The following is a 16,444-nucleotide window of genomic DNA, read 5'->3' as shown; positions in this document are numbered from 1 at the left end:
CACACTGTATCTGGTCTATTTGACTGTCTATACCACAGTCTATGATGAAAAATACATCAAATTAACGCTTCTACATGAAACAGGATAAAAAACAGTAACAATAATAAATAAATAAACGCGAAAACTCGCTTTCCCAGAGTTCGTAGCGGCGATGACGCCACGGTCTCCCGCCCGTTGTGGAAACGTCCCGGCATGCATCAGTGCGGGCCGAGAAGAAGAAGCGTCATGATGGAGTCCGCCGGAGGCTGAACGGACGAACCGACTCGTGTTCGGCTGAATTCTGGGTGAGAGCTCCATGTTCCTGCGGAGCGAAGAGGCCGCCGCGCGACCACACACACCCCGATAGCTCCGCCGCGGACACCGCTGGTGAGTATGGAGCTGCAGCGCGTTAGTTATTGTAGCGACCGGGCCGCCATTTACCCCCCGGCTGCCCGATAACACACCGAGCAGAGCCGAGCCGAGCTGCCGCCGGACGCCGGCTCGGTCCGCCGGCCTGGTTCTGCTCAAACACCCCGTTTAATACATCGTGTCGCGGTCAAAGCGTCGGTCCGGTCCCGCACTGCGCCCCACTAACTGCCGACGGTTCGTCTGCTAGCACCGTTAGCCCCTGGAGCTAAACGAAGCTAACGCGTCGTCAGAGACGATAATGATTTCAAATGAGTCCCAGTAGCGGGGACCTGTCCCGGGGCTCCGGTGCGTCCTGTCCCGGGGAGCCGCGGCAGGACGCGCCGGGGCTCCGGTGTGAAGCGGCACCTCCCGCCGGGCGCTCTGTTAGCTCCGAGTGAGCTGCCGGGAGTGTCACTGGGACCGCGTGGTGCCGCTCTCCCGAGTCCCCACAACAACACCGAGGCTGCGGGAGGACCGAGCGGTCAGAGGCGCTGTGAGCCGGCTCCGGGTCGACCGGGCCCCGGGAGGACAGCTGCCGTGTTTGTCCGGTAAGCGGAGACCGAGGTTTGTTATAGACGCGGTCAGAGGTGATTTTTGATCTACATAAAACACAGCTTTTAATGTGTAGTTGATCTCAGGTCGTGTAGTTGATCTGATCTCAGGTCGAGTAGTTGATCTGATCTCAGGTCGAGTAGTTGATCTCAGGTCGTGTAGTTGATCTGATCTCAGGTCGAGTAGTTGATCTGATCTCAGGTCGAGTAGTTGATCTGATCTCAGGTCGTGTAGTTGATCTGATCTCAGGACGTGTAGTTGATCTGATCTCAGGATGTGTAGTTGATCTGATCTCAGGTCGTGCAGTTGATCTCAGGTCGTGTAGTTGATCTGATCTCAGGTCGTGTAGTTGATCTGATCTCAGGACGTGTAGTTGATCTGATCTCAGGTCGTGCAGTTGATCTGATCTCAGGTCGTGTAGTTGATCTGATCTCAGGACGTGTAGTTGATCTGATCTCAGGATGTGTAGTTGATCTGATCTCAGGTCGTGCAGTTGATCTCAGGTCGTGTAGTTGATCTGATCTCAGGACGTGTAGTTGATCTGATCTCAGGATGTGTAGTTGATCTCAGGACGTGTAGTTGATCTGATCTCAGGTCGTGTAGTTGATCTGATCTCAGGTCGTGTAGTTGATCTGATCTCAGGTCGTGTAGTTGATCTGATCTCAGGTCGTGTAGTTGATCTGATCTCAGGACGTGTAGTTGATCTCAGGACGTGTAGTTGATCTGATCTCAGGTCGTGTAGTTGATCTCAGGTCGAGTAGTTGATCAGATCTCAGGACGTGTGGTTGATCTGATCTCAGGTCCTGTAGTTGATCTCAGGTCGTGTAGTTGATCTGATCTCAGGTCGAGTAGTTGATCTGATCTCAGGTCGTGTAGTTGATCTGATCTCAGGTCCTGTAGTTGATCTGATCTCAGGTCGAGTAGTTGATCTGATCTCAGGACGTGTAGTTGATCTGATCTCAGGTCCTGTAGTTGATCTCAGGTCGTGTAGTTGATCTGATCTCAGGTCCTCTGATCTCAGGTCGTGTAGTTGATCTGATCTCAGGTCCTGTAGTTGATCTGATCTCAGGACGTGTAGTTGATCTGATCTCAGGTCCTGTAGTTGATCTCAGGTCGTGTAGTTGATCTGATCTCAGGACGTGTAGTTGATCTCAGGTCGTGTAGTTGATCTCAGGTCGTGTAGTTGATCTCAGGACGTGTTGTTGATCTGATCTCAGGTCGTGTAGTTGATCTCGGGTCGTGTAGTTGATCTGATCTCAGGTCGTGTAGTTGATCTCAGGTCGTGTAGTTGATCTCAGGACGTGTAGTTGATCCCAGGTGTAGTTGATCTGATCTCAGGACGTGTAGTTGATCCCAGGTCGTGTAGTTGATCCCAGGACGTGTAGTTGATCTCAGGACGTGTAGTTGATCTCAGGTCGTGTAGTTGATCTGATCTCAGGACGTGTAGTTGATCCCAGGTCGTGTAGTTGATCCCAGGTCGTGTAGTTGATCTGATCTCAGGTCGTGTAGTTGGTCTCAGGACGTGTAGTTGATCTCAGGTCGTGTAGTTGATCTCAGGACGTGTAGTTGATCTGATCCCAGGTCGTGTAGTTGATCTGATCTCAGGTCGTGTAGTTGATCTCAGGACGTGTAGTTGATCTCAGGTCGTGTAGTTGATCGCAGGACGTGTAGTTGATCTGATCTCAGGTCGTGTAGTTGATCTGTCCTGAGCCAGTTCTTGCGTCTGGTCCAGGCCCTGGTCCTGAGCCAGTTCCTTGTCCTGAGCCATATCCCCATCCAGGTCCTGAGTCTGGACCTGGTCCTGAGCCATATCCCCGTCCAGGTCCTGGCACTGGTCCTGAGCCATATCCCCGTCCAGGTCCTGAGTCTGGTCCAGGTCCTGAGTCTGGTCCAGGTCCTGAGTCTGGTCCTGTGTCTGGTCCTGGTCCTGAGTCATATCCCCGTCCAGGTCCTGAGTCTGGTCCAGGTCCTGAGTCTGGTCCTGGTCCTGACCCATATCCCCGTTCAGGTCCTGAGTCTGGTCCTGAGTCTGGTCCTGGTCCTGAGCCATATCCCCGTCCAGGTCCTGAGTCTGGTCCTGGTCCTGAGTCTGGTCCTGGTCCTGAGCCATATCCCCGTCCAGGTCCAGGTCCTGGTCCTGGTCCTGGTCCTGGTCCTGAGTCTGGTCCTGGTTTTAATTTCAGCCTCTCTGTAAAATAAAGGTTTCACATACTTCAGCTTTGGCACTGTGTGGTTGTACTCATCTGTTCATGGTGCATTGTGGGATACTGAGTCTTGTGTTCATGGTGCATTGTGGGTTTGATAATTCTCAGTAAACGGTCAGAACTGGTTGTTGATCTTGTGGTTTTATTAGTTTATTACCAGTTGAATCAGTTTGGATGATGTCAGTATAGTAGATTCATTAAATATTATCACTGTATGAAATGACATCATACTGTGACTACCGCTGGGCAATATGGCCTATAATATTGTGATATTTTTTGGTTATATTGCGAAACACTTGACAAATTATCAGTATATTTATTCAAAGCTCAACAAAAAAAGATCAAAGCAACATAAATGAAAGTGTGTGTGTGTGTTGTTCTGCATAGTTTCAGTCTTAATGACAAACATGTTCAAAAGTCAAATCAGTGTTAATATTTAGATATTTCATGTAAGGTGTGTGTTATGACATGTCGTCCTCACTTTGTTGATGATGGTTCTGACTGTACTTTGTGGATGTATAAGCTCAACGCTGGACATTAGTAAATATTGTTCTGCTGGCAGCAGATGTGAAATATTTAGCTGCTGCTCCTGAGCCATAAGTGAAGTGATGTTACAGGAAGGTCCTGTTATTTTATTATTGTAATTGTTATTATTATGACAAATTATTATGACTTAAATTATTTAAGACAGTAGCAGCTCTTGTGATAATTGTTCTATTTGTGATTGTTCTATGCCAATTTAATAAATACATTTTGGAAGTGATTCATATCTACAGCTTCTCATCCCTGCATGAGAACAAAGAGTCAAAGTGATGAATGTGTTGGTGAATATTGAACTGAAGCTTTGCTCCAAAAATTATATATGAAATCGCAATATCTGTAAGAAAGAATTAAATTCTTTTCTTCAACTCTTTCAGCCCTATAAGATAATATTAATATTAATCATTGCCACTCATACTCACGTCTGAATAATTTTCTGTTTTATTATCAAATCTTCATTGATATATTAATATATTGATGATGCAGCCACTGCTCCAGAGTTATTATCATATATTATTATTGTTGTTTGGTATTTTTTCCATTTGAGCATCCTCTACTCTTGATGGGATCTGTGTCATGTCTTTAGCTTTGCTTAGCACAAAGACTGGAAGCAGCGGGAAAGTGTTAGCCTGGTCATGTGACCCCAGCTCTGATGGAGGAACTGTCCGTCAGACACAGTCTGCATGATGTCATATTAAATATAGAATAGCAGTTATGATTTTTGTATTAATCTCATTAAAGCTGAACGAGAACTCGCCGCAGCTTCACACAGGAAATGGCTCCGCCTCCAGCGTCTCGCAACTCGTTTGGTTTGTCGCTGATGAGTCGCTGGCTGCAGCTCGTCTGATCCTTCATGTTTATTAATACTCATTAATGTATATTCATATAATAAATGGTTTGTTGTTAGTACATGTTTTTACAAAGATTGTTGAATGAACATCTCAGCTGATCGCAGCTCGTTCAGTGTTTCAGCCCATGTTCAACTGATATTTATGTAAAACCTCCGTCACTGACAAATGATGAACGACAAACTCATTTATTAACCACCTGCTCTCGCCACCTGCAGGTTCAGACCGTCACCATGGCGACAGACATCGGTTCACCGCAGCGGTTCTTCCATATGCCGCGTTTCCAGCACCAGGCGCCGCGGCAGGTCTTCTACAAGAGGCCAGACTTCGCCCAGCAACAGGCGATGCAGCAGCTGACCTTCGACGGCAAACGCATGAGGAAGGCAGTGAACCGCAAAACCATTGACTACAACCCCTCTGTCATCAGATACCTGCAGGTAACCCCGCCTCTAAAAACTTTATTTAAACAGTGAAATGGAATAATCGATGGAGACGGAAACCGTGAATGTCTTAAGCAGTTTTGTCTTAAGTATTTACTATAAGAGCTCAATATATCAAGGAGATTTTCCGTTCGTCATACAGATCAGCAGGGGGGTCATTGTATGGCGCCCCAAGTTAATCTGCCTATCTCCGGTCTCTGTAGTGTATTTAGCTTTGAGTAATGTCTTCATCTCCCTGCGACGATGACGCCTTGAGAGAGACTTCTGCTGCTCAATGATTGTTTTGGTCTGACATAGATGAGATGACCTCGCTTGGTGCCTTAGAAGACTCATCATAAGAGTTTCTCTGCCCGGATAGACGAAAATTCCATGACAAACAGAACCACACTGCCTTCAGGGTCAATTTGAGGTTCAGAGTTTTACGTAAGGCCACATCGTCCACTGACCCCTGGCTAGTGGACGAGCCACAGACACGATCTGAAGTCTGCTTGTCTTCTGATCACTTCTGTCATTGATTGTTGGATAATGATTTATTATGGGTCAGTGTCGAGATGTTCTGTTCAACCTGTGAGCCGTGGTTAGGTCCGGTGTCATCCGAACGTTCTGTTGCTCAGCTACAGTCTCTAACCTGTGAGCCGTGGTGAGTTCAGGTGTCATCAGAACCTCTGTTCTCTGTGCAGAACCGTGTGTGGCAGCGGGACCATCGAGACTTCAGAGCCATCCAGCCCGACGCAGGATGTTACAACGACGTCAGTGCAAAAACACAACACACGTCACATGTCTGATCCCTAATCCTAACCTAGAGTTCACTGAAACGTTAATAAAGATGATTATTATAAGCAGCATAAGCATTATTATGCGGACAGGATGACATCATGTGACTGAACAGAAAAATAACTGACTGTTCTTATATTATATCATTTAATCAACTTTCACGTGATGATAAAGATTACAACCTTGTATTTAGAAATGTTCCATGTTTTATAACTTTATTACAGGATGATTATTAACATTAAAAATATTCACTGGTCCTGAAACTGGAACAAATCACCTCCTGGTGTCTGTGACTGTCTGTCTGTCTGTACTGTCTGTCTGTGTCTGTACTGTCTGTCTGTGTCTGATTACTGTCTGCACTGACTGTCTGTACTGTTTGTCTGTGTCTATACTGTCTGTGTTTGTACTGACCGTCTGTGTCTGTCTGTGCTGCAGCTGGTTCCTCCTCTCGGGATGATTTACAACCCGATGAACGCTGTCACCACAAAATTTGTCCGAACCTCGACCAACAAAGTCAAGTGTCCGGTGTTTGTGATCAGGGTGAGTTTCTGCTGCGGCCTCACTTCCTGTTCGACATCTGATGTTTGGCATGTGAGCGACTTGTGATGTGATGTTTCCTGTTTGCAGTGGACTCCGGAGGGTCGACGCCTCGTTACCGGCGCCTCCAGTGGCGAGTTCACGCTGTGGAACGGACTCACCTTCAACTTTGAGACGATTTTACAGGTGAACGTCCTCCGATCCTTCTCTTTACACCACAGAGAGACACAAACAGTCTGTCTGTCATTGTGTCACCTGACCTTTGACCTTTAGAATGAGGCATCTCTGAAGGTCGAGCCCACAAAAGGGTGGCACTTTGATCAGATATTATGGTTTTTTTGATTTTAGAGTCAAAGCATTTGAAGGTCAAAGGTTAAACCGTCTCAGTCATGTGACATGTCATTTTTCACGTCTGTCTGAAGTTACAAATGAATTGACTGACTGTCTGGCCCCACCCCCTCCTGTCTCCTCCTGCAGGCCCACGACAGTCCTGTGCGGGCGATGACCTGGTCTCACAATGACATGTGGATGCTGACGGCTGACCACGGCGGCTACGTGAAGTACTGGCAGTCCAACATGAACAACGTGAAGATGTTCCAGGCTCACAAGGAGGCCATTAGAGAAGCCAGGTTTATACCCAATCTACCATTTTCTGTAGTTTACGCGAGTCTCTGCCACTCACTGTTGGCAGTGCAGCAGCTCGCCGCAGCCAAGCGGGGGCGCTGCCACATGTTGTGGTTGATTCATGACAGATGTACGTGTGTGCTGTCGCAACACTGCAGTGATCTGTTGTTGATATTCTGCCTGATGTGGCTGATAAGCTGTTTATATTGTGTTAATAAAGTCATTAATTATTTACTCTTAACTGGTTTGGATAGGCCCAGTAGGGGAGGGGGCGTGGTCAGAATAAATAATAAAGGCCCCGGGTTTGACTTTGAGCAATAAAGTTTTAGCAGTGATTAATAAAGTGAATAAAGAGAAGCTGCTGCACACCGTCAGACTAGGTGTTTAAATAAAGCTTTGAATCATCTCCACCTTAAACACGGAGCGTTAACATCCTTTTGGTTTTACCAGGAGACCGATTAAAACCCCCGACATCCTGACTCCAAACACACCAGCCTACATATCCCACAATGCAACAGCAGGATAGTTTCACTCCACCACGTGACACTGCTGACATCATCAGGCTGCAGATGACATCACACTTCCTCAGCAGTCCACCACACTGTCTGTGTAAAACCAGCACGTAGCCTTTACCAGGATCACCTGTAGTGTGATGTCATCCATTTATCTTTCAGTCACACTACATTACCCATGAGCCTCAGTGCTGCTGTGAGGGATTTAAAGAACGGAGGTTTACAGCTGCCAAAAAAATATGTTGTGAAACCAAACTTTCAGGTTTATTTTTTCAATACTCATATAATTATAAATTTCAGTGATGAAACGTTAACTGCTCTTTCAAACTCATTTATGAATTTGTCCTGATGTCAGGTGTCAAATTTGTAAAAGTTATCAAATTAGTTCAAATGTAAATAAAGGTCCAGTTTAAAAAGGAATTCTTATCATGGCTGTTTTCATTTTGACAGATTAATATTTGAATAATAAATCATGAGATTGTAATATAAATGTCATGAGAGAGAAATGAGTGAGATTTTATTAAATGGTTTAGTTTAATTTTGGCACCTGCAGACTTTCATAATGATGCTCCAAAGTCCCAAACCTTAGCTTAGCACAAAGAGGAGGCAGGGAGAAACTGTTAGCCTAGCTTAGCACTAAGACAAGACGGTGGAAACTAAGTCTAGCTTAAAAGTAAGACGAGGCAGGGGGAAACTGTTAGCCTAGCTTAGCACTAAGACAAGACGGTGGAAACTAAGTCTAGCTTAAAAGTAAGACGAGGCAGGGGGAAACTGTTAGCCTAGCTTAGTACTAAGACGAGGCAGGGGGAAACTGTTAGCCTAGCTTAGCACTAAGACAAGGCAGGGGGGAACTGTTAGCCTAGCTTAGCACTAAGACGAGGAAGCGAGAAACTGTTAGCCTAGCTTAGCACTAAGACGAGGCAGAGGGAAACTGTTAGCCTAGCTTAGCACTAACACGAGGCATGGGGAAACTGTTAGCCTAGCTTAGCACTAAGACGAGGCAGAGGGAAACTATTAGCCTAGCTTAGCACTAACACGAGGCATGGGGAAACTGTTAGCCTAGCTTAGCACTTACACGAGCCAGAGTGAAACTGTTAGCTAACAAAAACGCCACATCTCCACTTGTGTAGTTTAGGGTGAAGGAGTCACTGTGGGTCACTGTTGGTTTGATGTAGCGACAAAAACTATTATTTTGTATTGGAAAGTCAAACTCTCTCAGATACTTAAGTCAGTACACTCACATGTAGTACATTGTGTACACAGAACACTCACATGTAGTACACAGTACTCACGCGTAAGATGAGATCTACCGTTATTGATCCCCGTAGGGAAATTCAAATTCATTAAAGGTAAAGTATGTACTATGTCTGCACGGTGTACACGATTTACTACATGTCAGTGTACAGTGTTCACGGTGTACTACATGTGTGTACTGTGTACTACATGTGTGTACTGTGTACACATGTACTTCATGTGATTCCTTAATGTAGAAATTAATGTTTTCTTTTGGGGTTTTTTTCCACGTTCCCCGCCGTTGCGTCCTACCTCCTTGTCCGCTGCATCCTCGTCCACTGCGTCCTCGTCTGCAATTTTTGACAATACGTTGGTGTTCCCTCCCCTTAGCTACGAAGCTAAAATGGCGTCAATTGTGTGTCCGTGTTTCACTCTCAGCTTTTATACAAGTGAAGCTTCCTGCACTGTGTGTGTGTGTGTGTGTGTGTGTGTGTGTGTGTGTGTGTGTGTGTGTGTGTGTGTGTGTGTGTGTGTGTGTGTGTGTGTGTGTGTGTGTGTGTGTGTGTGTGTGTGTGTGTGTGTGTGTGTGTGTGTGTGTGTGTGTGTGTGTGTGCGTGCGTGCGTGCGTGCGTGCGTGCGTGTGTGCGCGCGCGCGCGCGCTCTATGAAGTTCAAGTGACCATCCAGCAGGCGGAGACATTTAGATTCTTCAGGAGGTCGTTGGGCCTCAACTCATTAAATCAGCCTTGTTTTCGGACGTATGATGTAATGCTGGTGGGTCAGTGTTGCAGCGGCTATCACCGTCCCCTCACAGTCGAGCGGCGCTTCCTGTGTGGAGGTCACGTGTTCTCTTCTGTTTCCTCCCACAGTTTGTCTCCGTGGCAACGTCTACACTATAACTCCTCACTCTTGCTATGGTTACGCCTGGCGCCGTTTTACAGCCTCATGGGGAAACACTTTTGTTCCCGAATGATGACGCAGACCCCACGTTCTCTTCTCTGATTGGTTCTCATCAGTCACGACTTGACGTCCTGTCAGGAACACTGACAGGACGTCGTTCCACCTCGACGTCATCACCATCGCGGTTTCTCCTTTGGAGGAGTTTCTGTTACTAAGCAAACGACTACTTCCTGTTTACACCTGTGTTGTCACGTGACGTGTGTGTTCAGGCGTGTTATTATGGATAAAGCCCGTGATTAGCTGGTGATCTGTCCAAGTGATGGTAAATTGGCTCCACCCCCAACCCTCACAGGACAATGAGTGTAGCTGAACACTGCTTTGTCAGTGAAGGCATCAAAGTTAGGGTGAGCTGGTGAAACAACAGCGTCTCTGAAGCAGGAAGTGAAGGTCTCTGATGTCACATGTCACTGTGATTGGTTGACTCTCTCCTCTCCTGTCCAGTTTCTCTCCCACAGATAATAAATTCGCCACGTGTTCTGACGATGGCACCGTCCGAATCTGGGACTTCCTGCGCTGCCACGAGGAGCGGATCCTCCGAGGTACACCATGAGGAACATGATGTCATACTGATGAAGGACTTTGCTAAAATAAAAAAAAAACTATGTTTTTGTTTTAAAACAACTATAAAGTACAGATAATATTGATTAAACTTGCACTAACGTGTGTGTGTCACCTCAGGTCATGGTGCTGATGTGAAGTGTGTTGACTGGCATCCCACTAAAGGTCTTGTGGTCTCCGGCAGTAAAGACAGTCAACAGCCAATCAAGTTCTGGGACCCGAAGACCGGACAGAGTCTGGCTACACTGTAAGGACACACACTACACATGTTACACACGTTACACACACACCAGTGGTCAGTGGGCTCAGTCGCAGCCTGTGATTGGTCGGTGCTCTCTGTCCTCAGCCACGCCCATAAGAACACAGTGATGGAGGTGAAGTGGAACCTGAATGGTAACTGGCTGCTGACAGCGTCACGTGACCACCTGTGTAAACTGTTCGACATCAGGAACCTGAAGGAGGAGCTGCAGGTGTTCAGAGGACACAAGAAGGAGGCGACAGGTGAGTGACAGGGTCGTTGTCCTCCGTCTGTCACAACTACACAACAACCACACACTGAACACTTAATTCCGACGTGTCCTCAGCCGTCGCCTGGCATCCCGTCCACGAAGGCCTGTTCGCCAGTGGAGGCTCCGACGGTTCTCTGCTGTTCTGGAACACTGGGTAACACACACACACACACACACACACACACACACACACACACACACACACAATGTCTACCAGTGATGACAGTGTCACAGTTACACTACACTGAAGTTGGGGTGTCAGTGTGTTGTTTACTGGCTCAGGTGTTGACTGTTGTTGTTGTGGTGCTCAGGGTGGAGAAGGAGGTTGGGGGGATGGAGATGGCTCATGAGGGGATGATCTGGAGTCTGGCCTGGCATCCGCTGGGTCACATCCTGTGCTCCGGCTCCAACGACCACACCAGGTAGGAACGCAATGTCTACACAACTTTTATTACTTATATATACTCAGTCAGCTGTCAGTGCGTTTACTTTGTTTAGTTTCTTAGGAAGTAGGAGTTCTGGGTGTAGATGCCCTCTAACTGTCCTGTGACTGTCCTCTAACTGTCTTGTCTTGTCTTGTATTTCTCAGTAAATTCTGGACGAGGAATCGACCCGGCGATAAGATGAGAGATCGTTACAACCTGAACCTGCTGCCTGGGATGTCGGAGGACGGCGTGGAGTACGGTGAGTCTCAGAGGACAAACGAACAAACACAAATGTTTGTGACTTCCCAGCTGATCTTTGTGTGTTTGTGTTTCAGACGACATGGAGCCCAACAGCATGGCTGCCATCCCCGGGATGGGGATCCCCGAGCAGCTGAAGGCCGCCATGGAGCAGGAGCAGAGTGAGTTTCATCCTGGGACTCAGAGGAAACAAATCTCAAGAGTTCAACAATAAAAACATGAACATTGAAAGGGAAAATACGTCATTTGAAGGAAATAAAGCTTAAAGTTTGAAATGTCATGAGAAAAGTCAGTGTTACAAAGATAAAGTTTCATCTCTGTTTAGTTGACTGAGTAATTCAGTGTTTTAGATCAGTATCGGTTGTAACTCTGGTGTAGCTCTGGTGTTACTCTGGTGTAACTGGTGTTACTCTGGTGTTACTGGTGTAGATCTGGTATTACTGTGGGGTTACTCTGGTGTTACTCTGGTGTTACTCTGGTGTTACTCTGGTGTTACTGTGGTGTTACTCTGGTGTTACTCTGGTGTTACTGTGGTGTTACTCTGGTGTAACTCTTGGGTTACTCTGGTGTAACTGGTGTAAATCTGGTGTTACTCTGGTGTTATTCTGGTGTTACTCAGGCGTTACTGTTGTGTCCAGGTAAAGAGGCGGCCCCTGAGGTCGAGATGTCGATACCCGGTCTGGACTGGGGCATGGACGAGGTCATGGGTAAAGACTCCAAGAAGGTCCCTCAGAAGAAGGTTCCATACGCCAAACCGATCCCAGCGCAGTTCCAACAGGTAAACGGCTGCGGCAGACAACCTGGTCAACATCAGGACACACCGACTGCACCGAAACTCATGTCTGTAGAAACTGACTGTTGCTGACCGTCGTCACCTCTCTGCAGGCCTGGACGGAGAACAAAGTTCCCATGATGCCGCCCTCTGGAGATTCCAAAGACAGAAAGGTGGAGCAGAAGGTGGAGGGGAAGAAGAAATCTCAGGCCGAGATGGAGCAGGAGATGGCAGCTCTGCAGTACAACAACCCTCTGCTGCTGGAGGTGAGAGACTCTGCCTTCTGTTGGAAAATATTCTCGTACTCTGACAACACTCTGACAACACTGACAACACTGTGACAATAACAACACTCTGACAACACTAACAACACACTGACAACACTCTGACAACACACTGACAACACTGTGACACTAACAGCACACTAACAACACTCTGACAACACTAACAACACTCTGACAACACTAACAACACACTAACAACACACTAACAACACTAACAACACACTAACAACACACTAACAACACACTAACAACACTAACAACACACTAACAACACTCTGACAACACTCTGACAACACTCTGACAACACTGACATCTCTGACAACACTGGGACACTAACAACACTCTGACACTGCTTCTGTTCTTGTGCAGCGGATGAGCGCAGATGGGAACATGGGCCCCCCACAGGGACAAGGTCCAATCCCCCCCTTCTCTGGCCCTGGAGGTCCAGCGGGACCCGGGGGTCCCATGCCTCCTGGCCACCAAGGATTTCCTCCAAACATCCCTCCTCAGCAGATGCCAAACAACATGGGGCCCCCCATGGGCCCTGGAGGCATGCAGCCCCCTTTCATTTCCTCTGGACAGATGGGGCCACCCTCCGGACCTCAGCCTCACCAGGGGCCCCCTCAGGGCATGATGGGACCACCAGACATGCAAGGACCCCAAGGAATGCAGAGACATCCTGGCCCTCCAAGAAACATGGGTCCTCAAGGCCCTCACAGTATGGGTCCCAGAGGGATGCAGGGGCCCCCAGTTGGCATGATGGGCCCCCCTCCTCGGGGAATGGGTCCAAGGGATTCTCAGGGGCCTCCACCTCAGGGGGGCATGATGCCACCTCAAGGGAACATGATGGGCCCCCAGGGCGGGATGATGGGCCCCCCACTAAGGACACACAGCAACATCCCCAACAATTATGGGATGGGCAACATGCAGGGGCCCCCTGGAGGAATGCATGGGCCTCCAGGAAATATGCAGGGGCCCCCAGGTAACATGCAAGTACCCCATGGAAACATGCAGGGCCCCCCTGGTAACGTGCAAGGACCACATGGAAACATGCAGGGGCCCCCGTACATGCAGCACCAGGTGAGTTTCTGTGAATGACATTCAGCATGTATGTGACTCATGTGAGACATGTGACTGGTCCAGGATCAGGTTCAGGTCTGAGACTAAAGACTGATGTGGTCTTTTCAGGGTCAGAACTCGGGCCCCATGATGCACGGGATGGGGCAACAGGGGCCCAACAACAAAGGTAAGTGACATGTTACAGTGAAATCTGAAAGTATCCAGAAGCTCAGACCAGTTTCAGTCCGATATACACTGACTGTTGTCGTCGCAGGAGATCCTCGGGGGCCGCCGCCCAACCACCACATGGGGCCCCCCGACCGGCCGGGTCCTGGAGGACCAGACCAGGGGTCCGGGCCTTACTGGGGGGACAACCAGCAGAGTCGACGCGGACCACAGGACTTTGACGGAGGCCAGGACTTTCACGGCAGAGGAGATGAGGGCTGGAGACCTGGACCTGGACCTGGATACCAGGGAGGGGGGGGAGGCCACAGGGGCGGAGGGCACCGAGGAGGCTCTGGAGGGAACTGGGGCCCCGACGAGAGGTTCAGTGGAGGAGACTTCAGAGGACGGAGAGAGGACAGGTCAGATGGTTTCCCCTCTACTCCTGAACGTGAGGAGTCAGCCGCTCTGAACTGTTCTGAGCTGGACTCTCTGTGTTTCAGGTTCAGGGGGGGGGGGGGCAGCCGCCCGGGGGGCCGAGGTTACCCCGACGAATACGGCGGCCAGGAGGAGGGTTTTGACGGCCCGGAGGAGATGGGCCGAGGCTGGGACAACGGAGGCCGAGGGAGGCCCCCTCGAGGAGGCGGGCCCCCTAGAGGAGGTGAGGGTTCCTGTCGTGTCCTTCTCTACGACGTCATCATAAATTACTTTATTGAATCCTTCTCTCCTCTCTCCTCGTCCTGTCTGTAGGTCACGATGGTTATCGGGATGTTCAGCAGATGCATGATGGGTCGTCCCCGGCCGGTCGTGAGCGCTCGTCCTCCCTGCAGGGGATGGACATGGCGTCTCTGCCGCCCCGGAAACGTCCGTGGCAGGACGGCCCAGGAACTGGAGACCCCCGAGAGCGAGAGTCCCCCGGAGCCGATGGAGGTGAGACCTCACTGTTTCTGCTCCTCAGAGGATGAATCCTTATTTTAGATGTTAGATATGAAAATAAATCTATGGTCTCTTGCAGGTCGACCCCCCCAGAGGGAGGACGGGGGATACGGTCCTTCTGGTCGAGGCGGACGAGGAGGCTGGGGTCCTGGAGGACCTGGACCAGGACCGGGTCCCAGGAGGGGAGGACCACCGCCCAGAGGAGCACCGAGGGGAGTCGCCCGGGGCCGGTAGTCCTGAGAAAATCTCCCATGAGCCTCCTCTCCTCTCAGGTCCAGGTCCTGATGAACTCTCACAGACTTTTGGTCACGTGACACGCGACCTGTGCTGCTGCCGAACGGTGGCTTCTGATTGGTCCGAGGGTACCAGGCGGTATCCGAGGACTGCGTCACTGAAGCACAGGATCGTTTTAATGTAAGATACTGTAGAGAAGCTTCGCGCCGTCTCTTTTATTTCAGTCTCCAGATCGTTTTGTCTCTTTTTGTAAAAGATTTCTATGTTTTTGTGTCTTCACCGTCTCCACTGAGGTGGACAATAAAAAGATTCACTCTTCAAATTCCATCGCTCCTGTTGCTCCTCGTGGGACATTAAAATCATTGTCAGATAGATATATATATATATATATATATATATATATGATGTCGTCTTTCAGTTTGAACTTCAGGCAAAATGTTTCAGGAAGAGTTTGTGTTGCATCAGACAGTTATGTCAGATCTTCCCGTATACATGAGCAGGGAATAATGACGGAGTAACTCTTTCTCCGGTACAGTAGGTGGCGCTCTGCCAATGTACAACTGGTTGGAATAAGACTTTTCTTCAAAATCACAACAACGTGGAAAGCGGCGGAGAACATGGACGACTCTTTAGCGCTGTACATCTCCTACGTTCTCTACGCCTCAGTAACGTTATGTTGCCGTGGCGACGTCCTCTGGTTTAAAGGTCACGCTTCGTGTTGTTGCCTCCTGCGAGTTGGGCGGGGCAGTAGGAACCTACGGAGCATGTGCGGACCCTGGTTACTAAAAGAGTTATCCAGGTCTGTTAACCGGGGTCAGGTGTTTACACGGCGTCTGAGAAACTGGACTGTCGCCTTAATCTGAAAATAATCTGGTTTTTAGACCACGTGAACACACTGACACTGACGAGTTCAGTCGCTCACACCTGACGTTCACCTGTCCCAGGTGATGTGTTCACCTCGATGACTCATCTGAGGCCTGAGTTTCTGTGGTTGTCGAGGTAACTTAATATTGAAGCCTCGTTCACTTGTCACCGGGGTCAATCACCATGGTAACTGATACTGAAATTCACCTGCTCAGTTCGAGGTAAGAAATCATAACCTGACCAAGCCGACCAATCAGATCACTGGAAAACCAGCAACATCATCCTACAGGATCCTGACTGGGACAAAAGAGTTGTGAAAGAAATATTAAAGATCAATAGTTGTTTACAGACGATGTTTTAAAACTCAGACTCATTAATATTCAATCATCTGATTCAACAGGAGGAGACTGAGACCAGCAACTGATACTTTGTTTTATTAGAACTATGATTCAAAGACTGGTCAATGAACAGCCAGTGTGACTGATGACATCACCTCAGTTTGATCATCGTTAGATATTCTCTTCCTGTTTATCTACAGCCGATTATCAGACTTTACATTTAATAAATATGTCGCGTGGTTCTTTGTTTTAGTCTGATCAGACTATTTGGCCTGCAGGGGTCAGTGTTTCTTTGTGTCATTAAAAACTTATGTTTCTGACAAGATGTTGATCAGAAACTTCCTGGTTCAGGCCCCTGGTCACTCGTTGAAGCTCCACCTCCTCAGCTGAACACTGAATCATGAACACTGATTCCCATCAACAGACACAAATACA

The 16,444-nt window shown here is 48.4% G+C and overlaps 1 protein-coding gene across 1 annotated transcript; it reads left to right on the top strand.

Moving 5' to 3' along the window:
• Window positions 1-119: 119 nt before the first annotated feature.
• Window positions 120-15,041, top strand: wdr33 (WD repeat domain 33). Its single transcript, XM_035633967.2, has 21 exons — window positions 120-366; window positions 4,750-4,968; window positions 5,652-5,720; window positions 6,181-6,285; window positions 6,373-6,468; window positions 6,760-6,911; window positions 10,052-10,149; window positions 10,289-10,415; window positions 10,515-10,669; window positions 10,753-10,831; window positions 10,989-11,099; window positions 11,267-11,361; window positions 11,438-11,521; window positions 11,999-12,138; window positions 12,246-12,398; window positions 12,786-13,496; window positions 13,605-13,662; window positions 13,750-14,059; window positions 14,141-14,298; window positions 14,388-14,567; window positions 14,653-15,041. Exons 2-21 carry the CDS (start codon window positions 4,765-4,767, stop codon window positions 14,805-14,807), a joined length of 3,240 nt encoding a protein of 1,079 aa, XP_035489860.2. The 5' UTR covers window positions 120-366; window positions 4,750-4,764; the 3' UTR covers window positions 14,808-15,041.
• Window positions 15,042-16,444: the final 1,403 nt, after the last annotated feature.

Source organism: Scophthalmus maximus, chromosome 5 (genome assembly GCF_022379125.1).
Source record: "Scophthalmus maximus strain ysfricsl-2021 chromosome 5, ASM2237912v1, whole genome shotgun sequence".
NCBI classification, from domain to species: Eukaryota; Metazoa; Chordata; class Actinopteri; order Pleuronectiformes; family Scophthalmidae; genus Scophthalmus; species Scophthalmus maximus.
The sequence above is the reverse complement of the archived record's forward strand: the minus strand, read 5'-3'. Positions and strand labels throughout refer to the sequence as shown.

What these genes read in the sequence shown, in the direction of transcription:
- wdr33 (XM_035633967.2), top strand. Translation starts at nt 4,765, where the DNA reads ATGGCGACAGACATCGGTTCACCGCAGCGGTTCTTCCATATGCCGCGT. An exon ending in GGACAGAGTCTGGCTACACT is followed by an intron (nt 10,416 to 10,514) that starts GTAAGGACACAC and finishes CTCTGTCCTCAG; the next exon opens with CCACGCCCATAAGAACACAG. An exon ending in AGAGGACGGAGAGAGGACAG is followed by an intron (nt 14,060 to 14,140) that starts GTCAGATGGTTT and finishes TCTGTGTTTCAG; the next exon opens with GTTCAGGGGGGGGGGGGGCA.